At 36.0% G+C, this 27,334-nt stretch overlaps 1 protein-coding gene across 1 annotated transcript in view; it reads right to left on the reverse strand.

Annotated features, from left to right (window-relative positions):
- The window catches only part of CPXM2 (carboxypeptidase X, M14 family member 2), a 264,562-nt gene that overhangs the window by 12,855 nt on the left and 224,373 nt on the right, over positions 1-27,334 (reverse strand). Inside the window, exons 11-13 of the mRNA XM_051981609.1 lie at positions 15,835-16,132; positions 9,616-9,755; positions 3,759-3,858 (exon numbers count right to left, since the gene is read on the reverse strand). Coding sequence (XP_051837569.1) covers positions 3,759-3,858; positions 9,616-9,755; positions 15,835-16,132 — 538 coding nt within the window. The remainder of the gene's footprint in view (positions 1-3,758; positions 3,859-9,615; positions 9,756-15,834; positions 16,133-27,334) is intronic.

The following is a 27,334-nucleotide window of genomic DNA, read 5'->3' on the forward strand; positions in this document are numbered from 1 at the left end:
ACTTGAATATAAATTATAAACTAGTAAAGAGAGATAAAATGTACATCCTATCTATATCTCTATGTGAACATTCAACATATATACAAGATAATTTTTGAATAAAGGCAGTAGGATTTTTTTTCTGGAAGCTGGGAGACCAGGAAAGGCTTCAGGTAGAAGGTGACAGCTGATCTGAGCCTTGGAGGAAGCTAAGGCTTTTAAGAGGCAGAAGGAAGGAAAGGATCCCTTCTAGAAAGCCAGAGCAAAAGCATAGCTGTGGGGAAAGAAGTGCCATATGGGAGATACAAAAAGATGGCCCATTTGGTTGGACCACGGTGTGAACAAATGGGAGTTATGTATAATGATGCTGTGTGGAGTGAAGTTTAGTTAGACTTCCTCCCAACCCTGCCTTTTTGGAGATGGAGTGGGGGGAAGGGGAGCCACATAGAATCCTCTCCTCTCCCCTCCCTCTAAACCGTTCTAGACATTTTTTATCAAGTTGTAGCTACCTGGTTCTTGGCTAAAAGCAGCAAACTGATTTGTATAAATATAAGGTTATGGTAAATATATGTTTAGGATTTGTTATTGGAGGTAAAATTTCTTGGGTTTATAGTTAATATGTTGCTGCATTTTTTTCCTCCTATAACTGAATTCTATAATCAGAGCAATGGTCAATAAGAAATTGTTAATGCAATTCAGTTATGTCATACCTTGCTGTTTCCAATCTAGTTATCTGTAATCATTATACCCTAAATACTTGAGCAAATAAGTATTTAGTCTGGTCATCTATTGGTTACTAGATACTGTGTCTGGATATTCAAGTCTTTTTTAAGGTTTATAACTTATGAGATTATTGGGAATTATTTTTTAGAAACAACCAGAAATTGGATACCTGTCTTGAGACTGGCAGTCTCTCTGATCTGTTTCTCCACTCCTTAATTAGTATTTCAGTGTACTTAAAAGGATCTTGTAGTTTGATATTGGGCCTGTAAATGTTTGGGGTTTGCCTTCCTTGGTCTAACTGTGCATAATCTGCTCAGAAATCTGATCCTTTCTGCAGCCCTGTCTGTTCCTCTGGGCAGGGACAGGTGGAGCTACTCCAAGTCTCACCCTTCTCCCCTGGAGCGGGTTACCCCTCTGAATGAGCAGCACTACTGGCTTGAGCCCTGCTGGTCTGTAAGTAGAGGCCGAGTCATGCACAAATGACCACAGACCTAACTCACAGTGAACTGTCCATATGCTCCTCAACTGCAGAGGACCTGACATGAGTGAAATAAGGAACTTTGTCTATTGCTAATTAATTCTGGGGTTATCAGGGAGAGACTTGATCTTGCCATAAGTCCTTGCATTGTTGTAGCTTTATTTTGATTTTTATTTGGTCTATTTACTTCACATAGGATTGGTCAAAATTATGGTGCTAAGACCTTCTAGAGGAAGGTAATTCAAAGATTTGAATAGTTAGAAAAGAGAGAGTATGGAATGTTGTGCCACAGTTCCCTTTTAATGTCCTGACCCAGTTCCCAATTGTCCTATTTAGTTACTCTGCCTCAGGTTATAACCTTTCCCTCTTAATGTTTGATGAGATAAAGGTTTTATATCTTTAGGCTATAATCATTCATTCTTAATGTTTGACATAATAAAAGTCTATCCATTTTAGACATCATTAGAATATCAGTAACCTCTCCAGTACCTCCCTCCATTGTGCCATCCTAGGTGCCTCTCCCCATCAGGTTATCCCCATCCAGGTACCTCCTCCATTATGTCATTGTTCTTGTTATCCTATAAAAAATCTTGCTGTCTGATACTCAGTACTGGATTCTTTGAGACAATAGTCTTGTTCAGCCCTGAGAAATCTCTCCATTTAATAAACTATTAAATTGTTCTCTAATCTCTGTCTTGCTCAGTTTCTCCAGCATTGCAGCTGAACAGGTAGAATGGGGCTTTAGTGCAAAGAGCTTTGGAAGAAAATCTGTGTAAAGTGCTTTATTATAATTATCATTGTCATCATCCTTCAAATTCTACATCCTCATAATCTATCACCCTTAGGATTCCTTCTAACATCCCAAGGGATGCTACTTTATTAAGATGCTTTGAGAACACATTAAATATACCTGACTAATGCCTTTATTACTAGAAATACTGATTTTGTGCTATCTTGCTGCCCTTACTGAGGGCCTCTCTTAAAGACAATCCTTTCAGCATATCAGTACCCAAATTCCTTTGGATGGTATACAAGATGATCCATTTTAGAATGAATTCAATTACACTAACAATCCTGTTTTCAAGGAGATTCCTCAGAGCTAATTCCATCTCTGCTATCTTTTGGTAACTCTAACTGTTCCACTGATTCTTGTCTTAGTTTATCCCCAGATTTCCCACTGACATGCTTTGGCTCACTTGGTTTCCTGTACTTGAAATGCTCTTCCCTAACTATTTCCACTAATCCTTCAAAGCCTAGAGAAGTAGCATGTTACAGAGGACAGGACATTGAACTCAAAGTCAGGATGACCTGATTGGAAAATCAAATTCAAGCTGGGTGATCTTGAGCAGACTGCTTAAGCTCTCTGCACATTCTATTCATTTAGTAACAATGTCATAAAAGGATTCTAACTCTACATTCAAATAGAAATGATATCTGATAGCTCATTGACATTTTAACCATAACAATTCCACTTGGTCCTATAGCATCTGTAACGATCTCCATTACTCTTACACAATAGAGCTAGTTGAGTCATCCTTGAATGTGACTCTCATAATTTCATTGTGTACTCAAAAGAGAAAGAAATTTAAAAAACAAAACAAAACAAAAAACTACTGGGTCTTCTTTATTTGGAGAATAAAATCTAAACACTTCAACCTAGAATTTAAAGCCTCTAAAATCCCTTTCAACTTTAAGTCTAAGATACTATGAAGATCTTCCCACTATTGGATACAACATATCTTCCAATATAATATTCTACCAGTTTCCGTCATAAATCTTTATCTCGAGTAAATTGTTTTACCTTTTTCTGAACCTTAACTATATCTCGCCACCTCTGCTAATGCCATTATTTCTTCTTGTTTTTCACACTCTAAATTTGAGATTTTTTTTAGGCCCAGATCAAGTCTTATCTTTCCCTCAATCTAGTGTGATCTAGTCCTCTTTAGAATTCCCATAATAATCACTGTGTGGTACTAATTATATGATGTCTTATTATATGTTTAGTTCTTTTTCTGTATATGCTTTACCTCCTTGAGCCAGATTTTAAACTCCTTAAAGCCAGTTTTTGAGTCTAGTTGAGGAAGTAAGTAAAAGTATCTCTAACCCCATATGATATATATTTATGTGTAGGCAGAAATGTGTTTACAAACAATGGGAAAAATGTATACAAAACATTTTTGTTGCTTAAAATATAAATAAATAATGTATGCATGCATATACATACATATGCGCACACAGATGATTTTCCCTAGCATAACTATTAATCTGTAGTAGATACTTAATAAATCTATTGCTGAATCCTTTCTCCTCTCTTCCTTTTCTATCTTCAATGAAAGAAATGAGAAATCAAGAAGAATCCAGAAAATTACTGTTGGGTGGGCCCAAAATAATAGAATGATAGGAAAGAGAAAAAGAGAATTCAGTTTTGGTGTTTATTGTCTTTTTCACAAATCTTGTTTCTCATGGTTTGGTATAATTACACTTTTTGAAAATTGCATATGTTAAAGAAAATAAGGTTTTATATATAAATAAATATGTGTGTATGTATGTATATATGTATGTATGTACATATCAGTACCTGTTCGAATATCATGGTTAACACCTTCCACAGAAATGATAGCATTTGGAATTCCTTTTCCATGTGAATCTCTTACTATGCCTTTGATGCCACGATGAACCTGTTCAATTAAATAAATAAATATATATATATATATGGTTATCAATCAATTAATTTTACATGGTTTAACCCAAAATAATAAATTAATTTCTGAAATTTAAAATGGAAAATATACTGTGGTATTTTAGAGATAATTAAAGACTAATTACTGTTAAGAATTTTTACATGATCACACTGTTCAAAAGACTTGTTATTAATTCTTAGTATATCCCTAGATTCAGAAAATACTATTCTATGTCCTATAAGGTCATATAGCAGAGTTTGCTTGCACTGTATGTAAAGCAAAGTATTTACTCTTTGAGATATTAAAATGAATAGCCACACATTTATAAAGGACCCATAAACTCATATTAGAAGTAACATTTATAAACTGGAAAATGAATGAAATTTATAAGAATCAGTTTTTTTGAGAATTGAATTCAGAAGGTATAAATAACCCGGGAAGAAAAACAAAAATGCAAGCAGTTTATATTCATTTCTCAGTGTTCTTTCTTTGGGTATAGCTGCTTCTGATCATCTTTGATCAATTGAAACTGAATTACCTCTCTTTATCGAAGAGATCCACTTCCATCAGAATGCATCCTCAAACAAGTATCATTGTTGAGGTATATAATGATCTCCTGTTCTGCTCATTTCACTTAGCATCATTTCATATAAGTCTTACCAGTCCTCTCTGTATTCATCCTGCTGGTCATTTCTTATAGAACAATAATATTCCATAACATTCATATACCACAATTTACTCAACCATTCTCCAATTGATGGGCATCCTTTCATTTTCCAGCTTCTAGCCACTACAAACAGGGCTGCCACAAACATTTTGGCACATACAGGTCTTTTCCCTTCTTTAGTATCTCTTTGGGGTATAAGCCCAGTAGAAACACTGCTGCATCAAAGGGTATGCACAGTTTGATAACTTTTTGAGTATAGTTCAATTTGGAGTTTTCTTAGCAAAGATACTGGCGTGATTAGTCATTTCTTTCTCCAGCTCATTTTGAACATGCAGAAACTGAGGCAAACAGCATACAGCTAGCAAGTGTTCAAGGCGAGATTTGAACTTAGGAAGATAAGTCTTACTGACTCCAATTTCAGCACTCTGTCCTCAGTACCAGAGATTGAAGCAATGAAACAGAAAGCTTAGCATAAAAAGTTAATGTTTAAAAATTACAAAGAACAAACATGGCTCAAAAGAAGAGGTATGAAAAAATACCCCTATTGCATGCTTTTGCAGAAGATGTAAGTCCATAAGTATGATACACTGTACATATTTTCAGACGTCAATATATTGCTTTCTTTCTTTCTTTCTTTCTTTCTTTTTTTTTTTTTTGTCTTGGAAAATATTATTTCTTATATGATCCGGCAATCTGGGAGAAAGAGTGGGAGGGGATGGAGGCTAGGGAAAAATTTTGTTAATGTAAAAAAATAACAATAGACATCAATAAACACTTCTCAAAAATAATAAAAATGAGTGGGTTTCAACAGCTGCACTGCAAGATACTTTTATCATTAAATTTATGATTCTATAATTATGAGCTAAAACATTTAAACCACGTAAAACAAAGACTACATTTTTTAAAAAGAATGATTACAAAAGGGTATCAACTGCCTCTCAAGAAGAGTACCAGATCCTGACAAGAAGCCAGGAGCACCTGAGTTCAAATTTGGTTTCATACACTTATCGTTTACTAGCTTTGTGACTCTGGGCACGTCACTTAACCCCAATTGACTTAGCAAAAATAAATAAATAGACATATAGATAGATAAATGAATGAATGAATGAATAGATCATCAATAGATAGATAAATGAATGAATGAATGGATAGATAGATCAATAGATAAATGAATGAATGAATCAATGAATAAGTGAATAAATAAATAAAAAAGATTCTGAGGCAAAAGGTCTTCCATTGGGAGCTAGATAACTACTTGTTATACAGGGGATTCATGGTCAAGTTTAAGTAGGAGTAAATAGCATCTCAAAACCCTTCAATTCTTATATTGTATGATTCTACTCAAATAATATTCCCAGATTGAAAGGGACCTAAGAACCCATTCACTCCAAGGTATACCTAAGTAACAGTCCTTTCCTCAAGATCCCTAATAAGTAGTCATCCCACATGTCTCCATTTAAAGACCTCTGGTGAGAGGGAACCCACACCCTTCAGGAATAGGCTCTCAGTTCCTGGGGGTTCATTACACTGGTAGCATTTGCTACTGTGTTCATTTGATTGGCTTTAGCCCTACTATAACTCAACCCTCTTGAGCTCAAGGGATTCAACAGTGTTAGCCTTTCCAATGGCAATGATTACAGGCTGCACCTTCACATCTGGATGCTTATACTTCCCTTCTTCCATCCATTATTCATTTTTTTTTATAGTTAGATAAGAGTAGAAAACCAAAGATAGGGCACTGGATAATTGCTTTTGAAATGGCAATTTACATAAAATTTAATGAGTCATATGCAGATATATCCCATGACAAAATCAAACAATTAAAATAAATGATTGGTCATTAGACAGTGACCTCAATCAGTTTCATGTATATAGTTAAGCTTAAGAAATGGAGTCAAAATTGTATAAAGTTTTAGAGCATGTTTCCAAAGATGATTAAATGACTTTTAAATTCATATTTCTTTACAAAACCTCATTGTATTATCCACACTAGAAAATTTTCTATGCTACAAAGCCCAAAGTATTTCATCTACTTCAAAGGAAACTACTTTGCTATTTTATTTACTTAAAATGGTTTTTTTGGGGGGGTTAAATTATAGTCCTTATTTTCAGCAAAGCAAAGGTTTCTTCAGTCAATACTAGCTAACTCTTTTTCTATTTTTTAAAAATAAATTCTTGCAATTAAAAACAGGCTAGAAGGAAATCTATAAAAGCATTTCCCAGCACAAAGGGATTCCAGGGCAGGAGAAAGAATCAGGCTGAGTCCTGTTGCATGCCAGGAAAAGTAATGGAGAAAAAAGCATGAATTCTGCTGAGGAGAGCTCAGCTATTTTGCAAAGGTTGACAGCAGGGTTTGAGGGAAGTTGTGAATATACAATGATATCAAATAGCATTATAGCATATAGAACTTCAAAATTTGCAAAAACACTTTACATATATATTTGAACTTCAAAAGAACTCGTGGAGGTAGGTTCCACTATTATCCCCATTTAATGAGTGATGAACCTGAAGCTAAATGGGAAGGGGAGAGGAATAAGCATTTATACAGAACCTACTATAGAACCAGGGCCTGTGCTAAGTACTTTTTGCAAATATTACCTCATTTGGTCCTTGTGATAACCCTGAGAGGTAGGTGCTATTATTATTCCCATTTTACAATTGAAGAAACTAAGGCAGACAGGCTAAGTGGACCCATGCAGAGTCACACAGCTTTTTAATATCTAAGGCTGGATTTAAACTCGACTCTTCCTGACTCCAGGCCCAGCACTCTATCCACTGTGCCAACAGCTAGCTACAACTGTAGCTGAGGCAGGATTTGAACTCCAAGTATTCCTGACTCTAAATTTTAGAACTATGTCTTCTGTGTATCTAACTAGTTACCTCTACTAGAAAAAGAACTTGACTTGATCTCAAGAAACTTATATTTTAATCTCAGTTCTACCGTGATGAGTTGTATTAACTTGAAAAAATACCAAGTCCTTTCTAGGGCATAGTTTACACAACATATAAATGAGAGGAGTGACTTAGATGATTTTTGAGGGCCTTTAAATATCTTTGAAATTTCATAATTTTGTTTTAAAGACTTTCCATATGAATATCTTGAATTGAGGCTCCTATGATCATTTCAGATTTTTTAAAAAAATAAAGATTTTAGTTATACTACTCAAAAAGTAGTTAATAGAGTCAGGAAAGCTAACAACAATTTAGACAGATCACTGAATCTCTTAATCAGAGTCATACCCACTTTACAGATAAGGGAAATAAGGGTCAGGAGATAAAGCAGATTACTTCTCCTTACACTCCTGCAGTAAGTAGCAACATTGGAAAATGAACATACATTTTTTTGATTTAATCCTATTCCATTAACCACAAGTATCATCATCATCATCGTTGTGTTGTGCCACAGTTCTCTTTTAATGTCCTGACCCAGTTTCCCTAATTGTCCTATTCAGTTACTCTAACTCAGGTTATAATCATTCCCTCTTAATGTTTGATAGGATAAAGGTCTTATATCTTAGACTTTAGGCTATACTTATTCCCTCTTAATATTTGATGGGATAAAAGTCTTTATCCATTTTAGATATCATTAGAATATCAGGAGCCTCTCCAGTACCTCTCATTATGTCATCCTAGGTGCCTCCCCCCATTAGGTCATCCCCATCTAGGTACCTCCCCCATTATGTCATTGTTCTCATTACCCCATAAAAGAATCTTATATTTGACATTCACAGCTAGATTCTTTGAGACCATAGTCTCATTTAGCCCTGGGACCAACATGGATCCATTGGTCCCAATAAATCTCTCCTATTTAATAAATTATTAAATACTCTTTAATCTCTATCTTGTTCAGTTTTTCTGGCATTACAGTTGTTGCTTTAGAAATTAGTTTGACAAAACAATTTTTGTTAATAGAGGGACAGCATTCAGGGAGACACCATTTAAGCATGAAAAGGTAGGTCTTTGCTTTTTCAATAAAGCAATGATAATGAATTTCTTGTGGGAAAGTTTTTCAGTCTGCAATTGAATATAATAAAACTAGCTAGACTCCTTTTAAGCCAACTAGATTTATGGTCAAATAAAGGTATGTGTACACTTAAGTCTTCTCATTAAAGTTTTTTTTATCAGTACATAGTTTGTATTTCTCTTTTCTAAGATCCCTTTTCACATATAAATTAGGGATATCAAAGACAGCCAATGTGGCCCACAATATTTCCAGTTATGTCCATATTGTGCCAAAGTTCCCTTTTGATGTCCTGACCTAGTTTTCCCATTGTCCTATTTAGTTATTCTGCATCAGATTATAACCTTTCCCTCTTAATGCTTGATGAGGTAAAGGTCTACCTCAGTTGCTCTGCCCCCAAACCCCAGGCTATAGTCATTCCCTCTTAAATGGTTGATGAGATAAAGGTTTTATATCTTTAGGTTATAAACATTCCTTCTTAATGTTTGACAGGATAAAGGTTTATCCATTTTGGATGTCATTAGAATATCAGTAGTCTTTCTAGTACCTCCCTCCATTGTATCATCCCAGGTACCTCCCCCATTATGTCACTGTTGTTGTTATCCCATAAAAGAGTCTTGCTGTCTAATGCTCCAGGCTGGACTCTTTGAGATGATAGTCTCATTCAGCCCTGGGACCAAACATGGATCCATTGGTCCCAGTATATCTCTCCACTTAATAAACTAGTAAATTGGTCTCTAATCTCTGTCTTGCTCAGTTTCTATGGCACTATATCCACATCTGATTAAAATGCAATTGGGAAATATTATACAAAATAGGTAAAAATGCCACAGCAGGCAGATAGTGTGAATATGTAGCTTTTTAAGCCAATATATAGCTCTCAGGGATCCTTAGTACAGTTTAGTGGCCCCCATTTCCATTTGAGTTTTGACATTATTGGTTTATGGCACCAAATTTTTGAGACGTAATCCTTGTATAAAATTATGTCATTAATTGCCTTTCAAGTACTCTTTCAAGTACTCAAGATAAGTAAAGTTATCTTCACTCAAAGGACATTGCAAAATGTTGTACTTAAAAGTAATACTTTAACTTAAAAACTTAAAAAGTTATTTTTAAAAAGTCTTACCTGTTCCATAAATACTATCAAAGATTCACGATTATTTTCCCATTCTTCAGGTAGGTCACTCTCATGAGGATATTTATCACAGCCCACATATATTGACAATTCAAAACAATTTGTGTGAAGGTAACTAAAGTCATTCAGACCTGCCAATATAATCAAAGATGATTTTAACCAAAAAATTGTCCAAACTGGCATTAGTAAGGAAATGATAATTTTCCATAACAACTTCCAACATTAATCATTAGTAAAATTGTAGAGTATATAGACATAAACACTTATTGGTTAGTATATGAGTAGAAATCTTACAGCATAGTTTTTTTTTTTTTAATTTGGCATCCATCAATTTTTTAAAAAAAATGATAACTTGTTTGTTCAGTTTTTTCAACTGTGTCCAACTCATGACCCCATTTGGGCTTTTCTTGGCAAAGATATTGAAGTGATTTGACATTTTATTCTCCAACTCATTTTGCAGATGAGGGATTGAGGCAAATAGGATTAAGTGACTTGCTTAAGATCACACAGTTAGTAAATATCTGAGGTTAGATGTGAACTCATGATGATAAATCTTCCTGACTTTGGGTATGGTTCTATTTACTGTTCCATCTAACTGCCCCTTTGATACTATTTTTAATATAATTGGTTACCTTTTTAATCCAATGCTTTTTAAAATGCTCTTATGAGAAGAGTCTTTAAGCTTTGCCAAAATGCCAGAGGTCCAGGGGTCCAGGACAAAAAAAAAAAAGGGTGAAGAATCTCTTTTCTTAGCAAATGAAGAAAGATGGTGGTCAAGAGCAGATGCTAAAGAAAAGAATCAGAGATTTCAGGAAATGATGTTATTATAGTACAAAACCAAGAAAAAGTGCAAAGGGATGAAGATAGGACAATACATTGTAATAGAAAAAGAACTCAGAAAATAAACAAGAAGTGTGTACATTAGCAAAGAAGAACTGAGAAGACTTAGAAAAGTAGAATGTAAACTAAGAGAAATGATAAATGGCATAAGTTTGCAGTACATAGAAAAGGTCTTTGGTTGTAGAGCATGTCTGTGTGGCATCTAGTATCACTTTTTAGGCTTTGAGTGGATCTGGTTAATAGAATATCATATTTTCCAACCATTTGAGGTGGCAGAAGAACCTCATTGTAGTAACAAAGAGAAATTGTATTTATTGAGGAGCTACAGGAATCATGAACAACCAGGAGGCCAAATTAAGAACCAATTATACAATGCAAATGAAGGAGGGTGTGTGTAGTACATACATATGCAAGCCCATATGCAGAAGTCAGCCCATTTGCCCACATCCAGAGAAAATATCAAAGGAGATTTAAAGACAAAGTGAATTTTTTTTTTAAAAAGCTGTTCTACTGGTATCAGGAAAAACATGTAAAAAATAAACTAATAAAACAATAGTACTTCATTTTAACTCAAATATTTTCTTTAATTTCAAATTTCTGCTTTTCAACTCCTTATTTACTCAATAAAACTGTTTTTCAAGTAGATTCCTTTTTAGCTCACTATTTTTTTTTTGCCATGAAATAATTGTTTGTGGTTTTAAAATTGATTTGATTCATTTTTTTAAATATCCTGAATCATGTTTTTCTTTGGACTTGTACAAGTCTCAGCTGTCACAGCAAATAAGCTCATTTTTATATATAGACTTTAAAGAATATTCCCATATCAAATGAAGTTACCAAATATAAGTGGATAAAAAGCCACAGTGGACAATGAAGTAAGAGTATAATCTGTATTCCACATTCTCAATCTTTTCTTTCAAAAGCTCTTTTGAGGAATAAGAGCATTAACAAGCAACCACACATCTGAACTATGCTTTGTCAAGTTGCCAAACAGTAGTGATCAAGAAGAGGCCTCCCTTGATATGCTGTCAGATGCTTCTGGATTCAGAGTCACTAGGGGCCTCACAGAACACAGATGTTCAATGTTATGGTACGTGTGCTACCAGGGGGAAAAACCGAAGTCTCAGCCCATGACATGTGCTGCTTCCTATTAGTACTTTCCCTCCACTGGGACAAGTTCAAGTACTTTTCCTCATACTGGCTCAATTACCACCAAATTATTAATATTGTACTCTATCTGAGCATATCTGTTTAAGATCACTGCTTTCTCTAGCCAAGATCAATGCAGTGAGAATGCTAACTGGCCTAGCATTCCAAGGTAGGAGATGATTTAATATGGTACTCTCTCTTTCAGGTTTGTATACTTGTCATGAGGAAATGTCAGTGAGAAATTTTCTCTCTCCTTTGTCTTTTAGTGATAGAAGCAACCCAGAAAATTGGATGGATGGTTCGTTGGGGCAATAACATCAGTTAGGGCCCAAATTAGGCATTGATAATTTAGGAAAGGCACTTGATTGTATGGACAAAGGTTGGGTTGAGGAGCTGCCTTCCCAAAAAGTATTGATTGGAAGCCTCTGATCCTTTGCTTCCATCTTTTAGTTTTCCTAGCCCACCTATATAGAAGACCTTTCCCAATTCCCTTCAATTGCTAATACCTTCCCTTCTTATATTGACTTCTATGTATTCTCATTCTCTGTCTCTGTCTCTCTCTCTCTCACACACACATACAGACACAGACATATAGTCTGTCTTTTATACTGTTTCATTCTCTCTTTCTCCATCACTTTGTCTCTCTGTCTGTCTCTTTCTCTCTGTCTCTCTTTCTCTCTCTCTTTCAAATGTATCTAATTATTCACATGTTATTCTGATGTGGGAAAGAATATTTCCACCCCCTCCTAGTTAATGTAATTACCCTTTGACTCACAAATCCTGGTCCCTTTGTATTCCAATAGAAGATCCAGACCTCTCCCAACCCCCCATTAGGATCTGAGCCAACTTTGGGGCTACACCCAAAAGCCCCTCTAGCTAAATCTCCCAATATAAAAGGGACACGCTGGGACCCCCTCTTTGCAGAGGTCCCAAACATGCTAGCCATGTGAGGACCCTCTGTCCACTGGACCTTCTGTCCAGTGCCCTCCTTATCTCTACCTTCACCTATTTCCTTACTTCTAAACCTCATAATAAACCTCTTTTATCAATCTATCTATCGGGCCAATAAATGCCTTTATTGGGGACTCGTGCCACTACCAGACCTCAGTTATCGCCATATCTTTGTGCTGAATCCAAGGGGATTGCAGGGAGCTCTGACTCCCTGTACCCCAAACCTGCCACTCAACTAAACCCTAATTTCATTTAAGTACCCCAAATCTAGACCTCATCAATTCCCCTCTGGAAAGTATATTTCTTAAGGGCAGAGATTTTTCCTTTTCTCTGTATCTCTGGAATTTAATACCATGTTCATATTAATGTAAATGAAAACTAAATTCTTGTTGAATGACAGTCAAAATACTCAGTCAGGCTTCATATTTGGGACCACAGTGAAAAACAGTCAGTTTGAAATGGAAAGCCTGAAGAAACTTTCTCAAGGAGAAAGCTACCTTGAACTTTACCCCTGTACCCCACCCAGGCAAACAGGATGACCTGACTCTATCTGCCTTTCTTCTCATGGCTTGTATCCCATCAAGTTGACTAATTAATTTCTCAGTGGTCAGTCACATGTTTTGGCATTATAGTAAACATGAATGTGAGACAGCTTATATTTTATTGGTTTATACCATTATAAAACATTCAAGACACATGTACCTATGTATCTGTTATTTCTGTCCTCACATTTCTAATGAATGGATAGAGCAATCATTAAGATCTCCCTTTAGTGATAGGAAACCAAGTCTCAGATATTTTAAAGGAAATATTTACGGTCTGTTCAGAATAAGTTGACTGCTGTACTCAACATACCAGTAAAATGAGATGGCCATTATCACCCTATTTTATAGGGTCTTTGTGAGTAGCTGTGATTATTATTTTTGAATGCTCTGAAAATGCTAAGTTTGGACAATGAGTACTCCATATAATGAGGGCCCTTTATCACTACTTGAACTACTAAGACCAAATGATCAAAAATTAGATTGGATCAGAAGATGATCATTTTATCTCAATCACTGATTTCTTCTATGTGTCATTTTGTCTTTGCAAAATAGTTGTTTTCAGAAGTAAAAATTATTTTCTATATGAGCCTGGATAGAAACAGAAATGGAATTTGACCCAGATGATTTTTCATAATCACTGGATATTGGCTCAGGGTGGCGAGACATTCTTTTGTGCTCTGCATTTGACTGAAATCCTTCTCTTCTTTCCAAGTTCAATATGAAATACAGAATCCAGCCTTTTTTAAGCCTCTGTAGTTCAGATGGTATCACAGCACAGGATTTCATTATCTAGAGATAACAGGGAACAATGGACAGATGGTATTCACACGCAGGCAGGTTCAATGCAAGTATTGATATGTAACATGTATTTAGAAACTTACTGAACCATGAAGTAAACTTTTTTTTAAATTAATTTACATTTATCTGCCATTCATTAACTAATGCCTGTCAAGTCAGTGCTCAGAAATATGAAAGCAAAAATAAAGGGTGTGAGGGAGTAGAGAGTGGGAGGGGAAGGGGAAGGGCAGGAAATTAGAAATACCATTTCATTAATCTCCAGTGAAATGATTCTGCAAACCTCATTATAGTACCAGGAAGAAGAGTGATTAAAAGGACCTGAGCCCTCTGTTCATTTGCTATCCCCACCCCTTAACTTGCAAAGGAAGTCAGTGAAATGGAAAGTAGAATTGGTTAAAACTCAAATGCTGCCTAGACTGGTTATGCAATAGATGCCTTCTAAAAATGTTATTATTGACTGCATTGACCAGTCTGGCTGTGCTGCTACTTGTTGAAGAAGGGTCATGTCATTTATAAAGATCAAGGGATATAGTGATTGTTAAAAATTGATTCTGGTCTTTTGGTCTAAGTTTTTAAACTGGTGATAAGCTTTGGTTTTCTGTTTTTAGCCACAATGAAATTTTAATGACAGAAAGGGTCTAATCCTTGGTTCTTTTCCAGTTATATCGTTTAATGCATCTTATGAACTTTGTGTCCTCATGTAGTGTTTTATTCAAAAAGATCCAAAATGATAAAACAGTGACAATGTATGCAACATTTTGTCACAGTAGTACCCCACATCTTTGCTATCTTTTTTCTTTATCTGATCTCCCTTTCCATCACTGTTAAAAATTTATTTCTTTGGCTCTATGTAGAATGACAGAATGAAGTAGAATAAAATGCCATAGCTTGGCAAAGGCAGTTATGATTCAATGGGAAGTGTTCTGGACCTGAAATCAAGAAATATGACATTGAAAAGAAGTCCCATTGATAACTAGCTATATAAATTTGACCAAACCATCCTACCTCTAAGCCTCAGTTTTCTCATCTGTAAAATGGAAAATATCTTCCTCATAAGGAGCAAATCAAATGAGAAAATAATCAATCTAATAGCATATAATATAAATATAAAATAATATACACTAATATTAATCCTTGATAATTAACAATGATATTAGCATAAAATAGTTCACATTTCTACTTTAAGTTTATAAAGTATTTTCTCTCAAAATGTAATGAGGTTGGTATGGATGTAATTTAATGTATCAATGAAAATCCTTTGTACACTGTGAATCCCAGATAAGGAATAACAAACAACTTTTTTATTCAGTCAGGAAACAGTACTTGTTTTCTTTCCTTGAGAGAAATCATAAACTCTAATGATATCAAAGCTGAAACTTCTGTAGTTTCTTTGTAGTAACTACTTTTATATATATAGGATGTCCCAAAAGTCTTTGTGCAGTTTAAAGTTATAATAGTTTAAAGATCCAGAACTTAGAAGCACCCTCTATAGTGCTTTAAGTTTCAAAAACACTATATAAACATCTCCTTTGATTCTAACAATAAATTTTGTTATTATTATCTCCAGTTTACAGTGAGGGGACTAACATTCAGAGAAAAATGTTCTTAAGATCTAAGATGAAAAAAGAGATGTGGGAAGGAGGGAAATAGGGAGGGGAAGAGAGAGACAGAGAGACAGAGACAGAGAGAGAGAAAACCAGGATCATTTCCTAGGATTGTGGAATGGCAATAGATGACTGAGGGAAGCACTTAAATCTGACTTCCATCTCTATTTTCCCTACTAAGGAAAGTATCAAAAACACCTAACAGGGATTTGCTATCCATGAAAAGTAGGAAAATTTAGCTACTTTTATAATTGCAAAGTATCAGGCCCAGCTCAACTTGTGACACAGTGAAACTGTGGGAGAAACTTCTACCGGACACTTACTTCCAGCAACAGTGTGCCACGAAGCTCCATTCACAGTGCCATCCTCTTTCTGAAAATCTTCAGTATGGCACACCCTTCTCCGGGCATCTGTCATGAGCCGGTGGGTCGATGCATAGGAATAGGCCAGCCATCGGAATACGTGATCATCGGGTGTAGGTGTCTGCTCCTGCGTTTTCCATAATGATCGAACCATATCATATGGGTATGCCACCACCAGTTCTCCTCCTTGTAAATTACCTCCCAACACAAAGGGGATTTTTTCCATCCAGGCTATTATTGCCCTTGTCTCAAGAGCCACCTATGTTTAAAGAAAGAGAAGGAAAGGCAGCTTGATATTATTACACTACAGGTATCATGAAGCTAGTCTATTGGGAAGCAAAGGATCATTGATTAAGACCTAAGTGGAGTTTTAGAAGTCACGGAATTAAGTCCCCTCATTTTAAAGATGAGAAAAATGAGGGGAGAAAGAAATAAGGTGACTTTCCAGAGTTATTCCAACTAGTAAGTATATGAAGTGAGATTTGAACCTTCCTGTGTCCAAATCCGGGTCCCTTTCCATTATGCCATATTGCCCTTAGGTCCATGACTAACACAAAATTTGAATTCAATAAGCTGATTTAATTTATCCAATTTATCCAAATTAAATTAATTTCTCTAACTCAGAAGAAGAGAATATAGAGCTCATACTGTTAAACAGAAAGATCATTTGAAGAAGGATTCATGAATTCATACTGTGTTCCACTCTCCCTCCTTTAACATATAGCTCTCAATTGTTTTGTTTCACACTGCCTGTTTTCTCCTCAGATTGTTTGCCCTGGAGTCAGGAAAATCTGAGTTCAAATCCAGTCTAAGCTATGTGACTATAGGTAAGTCACTTAACATCTGGAAATTGCCTCAGTTTTCTCAAGAATAAAATAGGAATAGCAACAATACCTAGGCTTTAAAGAAATGCTTCTTTTCCTCTTTCCTTTTTCCAATCTCTGTGCTTTCTTTTACTACATAATTTATTGAAAAAACTAAAATCCTCCATTAAAAGTTTCCTCTTTTCCTATTCCACATCTCAAATCCTTCTATCCTGCTCCATTTTCTCTCCTCCTTAATTTGTAGTCTTTGAAGAAGAGGTAGCCTTTTTTCAGAACACTGCCAACACCTCTACTCATGCCCTTGAAATTTCACCTCCCTTTTCTCCAAAAGAGACCTGCCTTCTTGATTGATCATTCACCTTCCTTATCTCTCTTTCCTTGTACTTTCCCTTTTTCTCTTCCTTCATTTCTATCCCTGTCTCTTTCTGTCTCTCTTCCTTTTCCTTCAATTTATTCTTCTCTTGTTTCTTTCTCTGATGTATGTTCCCCAACCTTTATTTTTTATTTGACTATGCCATTTCCCTGATGTCAGTCCCCTACTCTTTAAATTATTTCCCTTTGATTCTGTCATCCCGTTGAATTTTACATATCTCCTATTGTTCAAAGTCAAATTCCTAGAAAATACTATTCATACCTCCATTATCTTAGTTTCCCAAACTTTGAAAATCTAGTTTTTGATTCTAATAATTCACTAAAATTCTTTTCTTCAAGGTTATTTGCTAATGCTAAGTCTGATGACTTTTTTAAAAAATCATTTCTCGTTTTGTTTGGCCTTCCAATGATGATCTGGAATGGTAATACCATTTTATTTTTCATAGGGTACTTGCTTAGCTTTTTCCTTTTACCTATTTGATAGCTCCCTTCAGTCTCCTCTGCTACCTCATTATTCAATTTTTAAGCTTTCAGAAGAGGTGTTCACTAAAACCCCACTTCTAGTCTTTTTGTTTATCTCCCTTTGATAGTGATTTCATTGGCCTTAGTAAATTCAATTATTAGCTTTATGCAGAAAACTCCCAAATGTAGAGATCTAGCCTTGATCTCTATCTTGAATGATTTGGGTTTTTCTTTCTATAGTAAATTCTTTCTATATTTTAAAAATGAGGCCTTTGTCAGACCCCTTAGATGTAATTTTTTTTTCCCAATTTACTTTTTCCCTTTTAATCTTGTCTTCATTGGTTTTGTTTATTCAAAAACTTTTAAATTTAATATATTCAAAATTATCCACTTTGTATTCCATAACATACTCTAGTTCTTTTTTTGGTCACAAGTTCCTTCCTTCTCCACAGATTTGAGAGAAAGACTATGCTTTGTTCTTTTAATTTGCTTATAATATCACTCTTTGTGTCTAAATCATGAACCCTCTCTTGGTATGGGATGTTAAATGTGGGTCAATGCCTTATTTCTGCCATGGTAATTTCCAATTTTGCAGCAATTTTTGTCAAATAATAAGTTCTTCTCTGAGAAGGTGGGGTTTTTGAGTCTTTCAAACACAAGATTACTATAGTTATTGATTATTCTAGTTTGTGAACTTAACCTCCAAAAAAAAATTAAAATCAAATGATTTTGATGACTGTAACTTTATAATATAGTTTTAGATCTAGTACAGCTAGACCAATTTCATTTGCTTTTTTTCATTAATTTCCTTGAAATTCTTGACCATTTGTTCCTACAGGTGAACTTTGTTATCTTTTTTTTTTCTAGCCCTATAAAATAATTTCTTGGTTGGTTGATTGGTATAATATGAATTATACCATATAAATTCATATACATGATATAAATAAATAGATTAATTTAGGTAGAATTGCAATTTTTATTAAATTAGCTTGGACTACCCATGAGGATTTGATATTCTTCCATTTGATTAGATCTGATTTTATCTGTGTGGAAAGAGTTTTGTAATTGTGTTCATATAATTCCTTACTTTTCCTTGGTAGGTAGATTCCAAAATATTTTATATAATTTGCAGTAATTTTAAGTGGAATTTCTCTTTGTATTTCTTGCTGCTAGACTTTCTAGTAACATATAGAAATGCTGATGATTTGTGTGGATTCATTTTGCATCCTTCAATTTTGCTAAAGTTATGAATTGTTTCTATTGGTTTTTTAGTTGATTTTCTAGGATTCTCTAACTATACCATGATAAGTTTGTTTCTTCATTACCTACTCTAATTCTTTTTATTTCTTTTTCTTCTCTTATTGCCAAATCTAATATTTCTAATACAATATTGCATAGCAATGGTGATAATAGGCAACTTTATTTCACCCCTGATCTTAATGGGAATGCTAATTTATCACAATTACATATGATGATTGCTGATGATTTTAATAGACTATTTGATCATTTTAGGGAAAACTCAATTTATTCCTATATTCTCTAATGTTTTTAATAGGAATTAGTGTTGGATTTTGTCAAATGCTTTTTATGCATCTATTGAGAAAATCATATGATTTCCATTAATTTAGTTATGGATAGTCAATTATGCTAATAGTTTTCCTAATAGTGAACCAACCCTGCATTCCTGGTATAAACCCTACTTGGTCATGGTATATCATCATGAGCATAACATGTGGTGATCTCTTTGCTAATATATTATGTAAAATTTTTGCATTAATATCCATTAGGAAAATTGGACTATAATTTTCTTTCTCTGTTTTGACCCTACCTGGTTTAGGTATCAGCACCATATCTGTGTCATAAAAGTAATTTGATAGGACTCCTCCTTCTCCTATTTTTCCAAATAGTTTGTAAAGAATTGTAATTAATCGTTCTTTAAATGTTTGGTGGAATTCACATGTAAATCCATCTGACCCAGAAATTTTTTCTTAGGAATTGATTAATAGGTTGTCAATTTTTTTTTCTAAAATGGGACTATATTTAAGTAATTTATTTTCTACTCTGTTAATCTGGGTGAGATATATATATATATATATATTTGTAAATATTCATCAATTCATTTAAATTATCACTTATATTGACATATAGCTAAGGAATATAGGTCCTAATTGTTGTTCTTATTTCCTCTTCATTTGTGGAAAGTTCACCCTTTTCATTTTTGATACTAGCAAATTGATTTTTTTGTTTCCTTTTTCTAATCAAATTAAAAGTTTATTTTGTTTTTTTACATACCAATTTTAAGTTTTGTTAATTAGCCAAATAGTTTTCTTATTTTCAGTTGTTAATCTCCCCTTTTATTTTCAGAATTTCATATTTGGTATTGAATTGTAGGGGGTTAATTTGTTCTTTTTCCAACTTTTTAAATTGCATACCCAATTCATTGAGCTTCTCTTTATTTTATACAAGTAAGCAACTAGTGATACAAAACTTCCCTTTAGAACTACTTTGGTTACATTCCATAAAATTTGGTATATTGTCATAATAAGGCATCATGACAAAAATGTGCTTTTTAAATAAAAAAAAATTAATTGTGCTTTTAAAAGGTTAAAATATCTGCCTCTAAAATATCTACCCTCTAAGTAAATATTAGTAGGTAGTGGTATAATTGACATTTCTGTGGTCATATAAAAAAGAAGCTATGAAGGAATTGTTTTGGAAGAAGAGGGAAGGGGAGGTAAGATGGGGTAAATTGCATCACATGAAGAGGCAAAAACTACTTCTTACTGTGAGGGAAAGAAGAGGAGAAGAAGAAGAGCATTGTGTGAATCTTAATTTCATCAGATTTGGTTCAAAGAGAGAAGATCAGACATATTCATTTTAATGTAGAAACTTTCTATCAGGAACTAGAAGAAAGGGGAAAGGAAAAATAGAAGGGAAAAGGGATAATAAAAGGAGGAGGAATTATAAAAGAGAAAGGCAGTTTGAGGGAGGTGGCAGTGAAAAGCAAAACACTGGTAAGGAGGAAAAGGTGAGAAGGAAAGAGAAAAATATAACTTGAAGATAAAAAGATAATGGGAAATACAGTGTTAGTAATTTTTATTGTGAATGGGAATGGGATGAATTCTTCCATAAAACAGAAGCAGATAGCAGAGTGGATTAAAAGCCAGAATCCTACAATGGGTTGTTTAGAAGAAACATATTTAAAGTAGAGTGATACATATAGAGTAAAGATAAATGGCTGGAGCAAAATCTATTATGCTGTAAAGGGCTGAAACTCTTGAGTTGATGCACTGAAGTTGGGCAACCAAGTACTTAAGGCTAATTACCAATTGGAAAATATTCTATTGGCATATGCTTGGAAAATGGCCCTTCCCACTATTCTGTGCTAGCTCAATAATTGGTATATAAGAGAATTGTAGGAGGGACTAGTAGATGAAGTAAGATTAGCCAGGGTCACTTCTGGCAGGAGACGAAGAGGAGAGGTCATGGAGATTCTGCATCCATCCAATTCACTCCTACCTCTAAAGACCAAGAACAAAGATCAAGGACTTTTGCTTATCCTGACTCCAGCTGATTCTAAGGCATCCAGGGTGCTAACGCAATCATCATATTTGGTGCCCATCATGGGACCAAGGACCCCAATTTCACTGAAGAAGTCCCTGATGACTAGGAAATTGGGTGAATATTTTAATAGACAAACAGGGAACTTACTTTGTTAAGGGCTAAACTAGTAACCTTTTCTAGCTGAACCCCACCTCAGGGCAGGGGTGCTATAGAAAGGATACTTAAGTTGATCAAGGAACAAGACAATTATAACTTGGTCGCAGATCGCTAGACTCTTGGGTACATTAGAACGTACATCCCCTTGGTTATTAAAGGAAGAAGATGTAGGGCCAGATAATTGGAAACAAGAAGGAGATCAACTATGTGAATACTACAATGATAAAGGCCCTGGTTCAATTTCCAAGGAAATATTCTATATATACAACATGATACAATTGGCCTTAAAGAACCCTGCAAGTTATAGAAAAAAGAAAAATTTTCAGAACAGCCAGATGAGGAAGTGTGAGGAAAAAGAGGAAGACAAAGAACAGATTAATAGCGATATCATCAGAGGACATGAGGAGTTAAGTGAGGATGAAGGGCATGATGAAGAGCATGGTGAAGGGCGTGGTGATTCTCACTTTCACAAGGCAGCTTTAACCCCGCCTAAATCAGAACTGGTTCTTGACATGCCCCTATCAATTTCACACTTTGGAATGGAGGGAGGAGAAGTAGTGGGAGGGGCAGTAATATCACCAGCACCACCCCCATAGCAATCACCCCCTCCTAGGACTAGATTGCAAAAGGCAGTACTTAAAGTTACAGAGGAAGGGAAGGATATAACTGATTTGAAACTAGAAATGTATCCTGTGATTCAGCAGTTTAACTCTTCAGGTCAAGAAACTAGAAGATACACTCCTTTTGATATAGAAATCCTCAAAGACCTGAAAAAGGCTTGCACTCTTTATGAGGCTACATCACTACATCAGCTTATGTGAAGATGTTATTACAGAATTTGGCTTATGAAGTCTTAACCTCTAGGCACTGGAAATCTATAGCAAGGACATGCTTAGAACCTGGACAAACCTTGCTGTGGCTTTCTAAATATAGTGAGCTCTATAGGATACAAGCCCAACAAAATAGTCATAGTGGAGTTAATCTTCCAATCACCTGTGGCCAACTAACAGGTGTAGGTTCTTATGCAGAAATTTCAGTACAGATTAATTACCCCATAGCAGCACATGAGCAAATTGCTGCTAATGCTATCAAAGCATGGACTTTGCCGCCCAATAAGAACAAGGATGAAGCCTTCACAAAAATTGCACAAGGGCCAAATTAACCCTTTGGTGATTTTGCGGGACGTTTGCAGACAGCTATCGTAAGTAGTAATGGTGAAAATGCAGTAACAGACATTATAAGGCAACTTGCTAAAGAAAATGCTAATGAGGTCTGTAGAAGAATTATACTAGGACTATGCAAGGATGCTTCTTTAGAGGAGCTCATAAGACGCTGTGCCACAGTGGGCACAAATGCCTTTTATACCCAGGCTATGATGCAGACTTCCCAAGATCCCAACATGGCAAGACAGGGCCCCTTTTGGCAAGGGACTTCCAGAGAGACTCGTCAATGCTTTCAATGTGGTAAAGTTGGGCATCTGAAAGCTCAATGTTGGTATACAGAGTGAGAAAACAGGGTGAGAGAACAAGACCTGATACCCATGTCCAAAATGCAACAGAGGCTTCCATTGCGCCTCAGAATGTAGACTGATTCAGGGAAATGGGATGAGGGGCCCAGCTCCAGGGCTCCAGGCAAAAAACACTTGGAGCATGATGGCAGCTAATGCTACACCCAGAGAGTGCCTAGAAGCCCAGTACCCAGACATGACCAATCAGCTAAGAAGCTGTCTGATGGCAGAAGGGGATTACACAATCAATCAGCCAGAAAGCAATCTGATGGGAAAAAGGGATTCCAAATGGGGAGGATAGAGTGGTATGCAGCTGGGACAACTGAAATACCCCCTGGAGAGGTGAAATCTGTTCCTCTCCAGCCTATGGATCCCTTGCCTCCAGCCTCAGTAGGCTTGAACATTTCACCTCCTGAGAGGGTTTACAAAACAGTGTCCCTCCATACACTGATGTTGGGAACCTGGGGAATGTGTAGATAATATTCCAGTCACTAATACAGGTAGATAATGTGTGACATCACCCAGGAGAAGTAGTAGCATCGGGTTTACTGATACAGACTTCTAATAAGCAATCTGGTGATAGTCGCCCAGATTCTGACTCCAAACAATAAAATCCAGGAATATACTGGACAGCAGCTGTGACAGCTGATTGACCTATGGTCACTGTCTATATAAATGGCATACTATTAGAAGGATTGGTAGACACAGGGGCAGGCCGTATAGTCATTAGAAGTGCCAACTGGCTCAGCCAGTCACTGGCCAAATATTAAGGCAGACACCTACATGTCTGGCGTAGGAGAATCAATAGCAGCTGAAGTTACTGCTACCCTTTGAGATGGACTTTTGAAGATAGAACAGGAGTTTTTACTCCTTTTATAGTTGAAAAAATTCTTATCAATCTCTGGGGAAGAGGCATTTTACAACAAGTAGGGTTAAAAATGAGTACTTTGTTTTTTTAAGCAGGGCTGCTGTTGAAGGCCTGCCAACACTTTCACCTGTTCTTATCCAATGGAAAACTGATACACCAGTATGGATAGAACAGTGGCCCTTAGGTAGCAATAAAATTCAGGCCTTATTAGATATAGTATAGGAGCATCTTGACCCAGGACCTTACAACCTTCTAAGTCTTTGGAATTCCCCAGTATTTGTTGTAAGAAAGAAATCTGGAAAATGAAGGATGTTGACTGATTTAAGAAAGGTAAATGAAAAGATGGAAACTATGGGAACTCTTCAGCCTGACTTCCATACTCCTACTCATTCTCCTAGAGAATGGCCTCTTTGGGTTATAGACATTAAGGATTGTTTCTATTCTATCCCTCTGGATAAAGAGGATTTGAAAAGATTTGCCTTTTCAGTGCCCAGCATTAACTTAGCTTAGCTTTATAAAAGATATGAATGGACAGTTTTGCCACAAGGAATGAAAAATAGCCCCACTATGTGTCAAATGTATGTTGCTACTGCTCTTACTCCAGTAAGAAAATCATTTCCAAAAGTAATGTTATTACATTACATGGATGCTATATTGGGATATGCACCCGAGGAACAAATGTTAGAAGTATGTCTACAAAAGACCATGGAAACACTAAGGAACTACAAATTGCACATAGTTCCAGAAAAAATTCAAAAGACATGCTCCTTTTCAACATTTAGGATACCCTAAGGTGTTTACAATACAAAAACTTTCCTTAAGAACAGAGAAGCTAAACACCTTAAATGACTTTCAGAAATTGATAGGAGATATCCAATGGATGCATCCAGTGTTAGGCTTGACTACCTATCAATTACAATCATTATATGACATTTTAAGAGGAAACAGTGCTTTAAACTCGCCATGCCAGCTTACAAAAGAAGCTCAAGAGGCTTTGAGAGAAGTTGAACTGGGTTTATCCAATGGGGTTGAAAGATTCACTCAAAAACCCTTGGAAATATCAGTTTTTGCTACACAAGAGACACCCACAGCAGTCAAGGAGACAGTGTGATAGAGTGGGTGAACCTTCCAGAACAACCAGAACAAAGCCTTACTCCTTATCCAGTGCTTGTGGCTAGAATTTTATTAAAGGTCATTAAGCGAGCAGTACAATTATCTAGGATAAGACCTGACAAGATATACACCTTTTACATGTAGTGAGTTCAAATGTTGGAGTTCTTGTTCTTCTCAAAACACAGCCGGTTTAGCTTAGAGCCCTCCAAATATCTCCAAATCCAAAGGTTCTGTCCGTTAGCCTCTGCCTCTGCTTTCTTCAACCTCCAACCAGCACAGAGATGGAATGAATCTCTTGTTTCCTTCTCTTGGGGCTCGGCTAGCTTTCTGGTGAGTCTTTCAGACCAGCTTGGTCTCAATGGGGGGCGTGCAGGAGCCCAGCCACCTACCACAGTGGTGTGAGATGAAGATGAATCTGGTTGTCCACTGAACTCTCACTTGTAGCTTTATCCTCTGAAAACTCTTCGTCTGCCACCAGGGTAGCTCCTCTCCAGTCCAGCTGAACTCTCCTCTGTGACCAGCCAGCCAAGTGGAAAATGTATTCAGGAATAGATCTCTCATCACTGGCCTTATATCTGACTCTTCTGAGAGAATGGGATTATGGGTTTTCTCCCATAGTGCTCTCTGGCCCAAAGAGCTTTAAGGGAGGTGTGAACTCCCTTGAAGTTAGAAAGTTTACTTTGTGAAGCTGGCATACTTGTGAACTCCAATGAGTAAAGGTGTGAACACAAGCCTTGTATTAATTAGTTCTACTTAGTACCTTGTTTCAGGTTCTACCCAAAACATCTTCTTGTAAGATTAGATCAACTCTAATTAGTTAGCAGTTTGTAAAGATTCCAACATTTACACTAATGTACAAATCAATGTGTGATGCAAAATCATCCCAGAGTGGCAAATTTTATTAGCCATGGCTCCAAATTTTACACATGGGTCTCCATTAAAGATAACCAGACTGTTATATAAGTAGCGATGGATTCTTAAAGAAAAGGTTTCTAAAGTTCCTCTTAAAGGACCAACGATCTTTACAGATGCATCCAAACATAATATTTGTGCTGTATACTCTCAGGACTTAACTACAAATAGAGTAGTCAGAATTCCTCTTCAGTCCACTCAGCAGAGTAAATTGTATGCAATCATTCTAGTTCTTACTTATTATCCAGGAGATATAAATAAAATATCTGATTCGGCCTATTCAGTAGGTATGGTAAAAAGAATTGCCACAGCCCAAATAAAATTTGTAGCCTCTAATATATATCAGTTCTTTAAGGAACTTCAAGAGCAAATGAGAAAGCATCCAGGTAAGATTTATATCTTGCATGTCCACTCTCATAGTGGACTTCCAGGTCCTATTTTTCAGGGTAATTCAAAGGCAGATAGCTTTCTAACTATGCTGGCCAATACTCCTTCATTTCAGGAAGCCCAAGAATCTCATTTTAAATATCATCAGGCTGCTCGAATTTTACGTTTACAATTTGGAATAATAGGAGAAGAAGCTAAGAGCATAGTAAAAACCTGTACAGTTTGCCTTCCTTTCCACGTTCCTATACTGCCTTCAGGGAAGAAACCTCATGGTTTGAGACCCAATGAAATTTTGGCAAATGGATGTGACCCATTATAAATTTTTTGGTTGCCTGTCTTTTATCCATGTTGTCATAGACACCTTTGCAGGATTCACTTTTGCAATACCCGCAGCAAAAGAGACAGTCCAATTAGTCACTGAATTCCTTATACAAACCTTTGCAATTATGGGTGTGTCACAAGCAATAAAAACAGATAATGGACCTACATATAGAGATTTCATGCTGCCCTGGAACTAGTGCTTCTGGCTTCCTTTCCATGCTGGGTGAGTGTGACAAAGTTCCACATTATGAAGGGGTTCAGGAGCTCACTATTTTCCTTCTGTATTTGATTTGGATATCTCATAGCTAATCTATTGATCCACTGGTTTCTTCACCAAGAGAGAGTAGCAACAAATGCTGCCGTATTTTGCTTAGGAGCCTCCCACTAGATTCCCCCAGTACTTGAAAGCCTTTTTTGCCCGAGTCTCCCTGCACTTCACTGCACTGCATTGTGTTTGCACTGGCCTGCAAATGCCTTCCGCCCAACCGCCTAATTAAGGCCTTTCCTGAAGGTCTTCCAAAATACATTCTGCTGGGAATTTGTTACATTCTGAATATTTCTGGGTTCTGTCACTCTAAAACCCATTAAAGGCTTGATCTAGTGTTGATCTGAAGGAGGCCATGAGGAGCTCAGCCAAAGTCCTACCTACTCTCTGCCATCTTGGCTCTTATCTAATGCATTTCCAAATCCTGTCTATTCTACCTCCCAATGAAGCTATTTGTCTCCTTCTCTTCACAAGTAGACCTATCACCTTAGTAAATTTCCTTACCATTTTTTTACAAGGATAACTGCAATAGCTTCCTTACTGCTATCCCAGCTAATAGCATTTTCCTTTTTTCAACCTATCTTACCCTCTGATATCAAATCAGTCTTCCACAGCATAGGCTCAACTATGTTAACTTGCAATTAATTGTAGAAAAAATGGGAAGTCCACCTGGCAGTGCAGCTCATCTGGGTCATTTACCCTTCTATACT

The sequence above is a fragment of the Antechinus flavipes genome, chromosome 2 (assembly GCF_016432865.1).
Source record: "Antechinus flavipes isolate AdamAnt ecotype Samford, QLD, Australia chromosome 2, AdamAnt_v2, whole genome shotgun sequence".
NCBI lineage: Eukaryota > Metazoa > Chordata > Mammalia > Dasyuromorphia > Dasyuridae > Antechinus > Antechinus flavipes.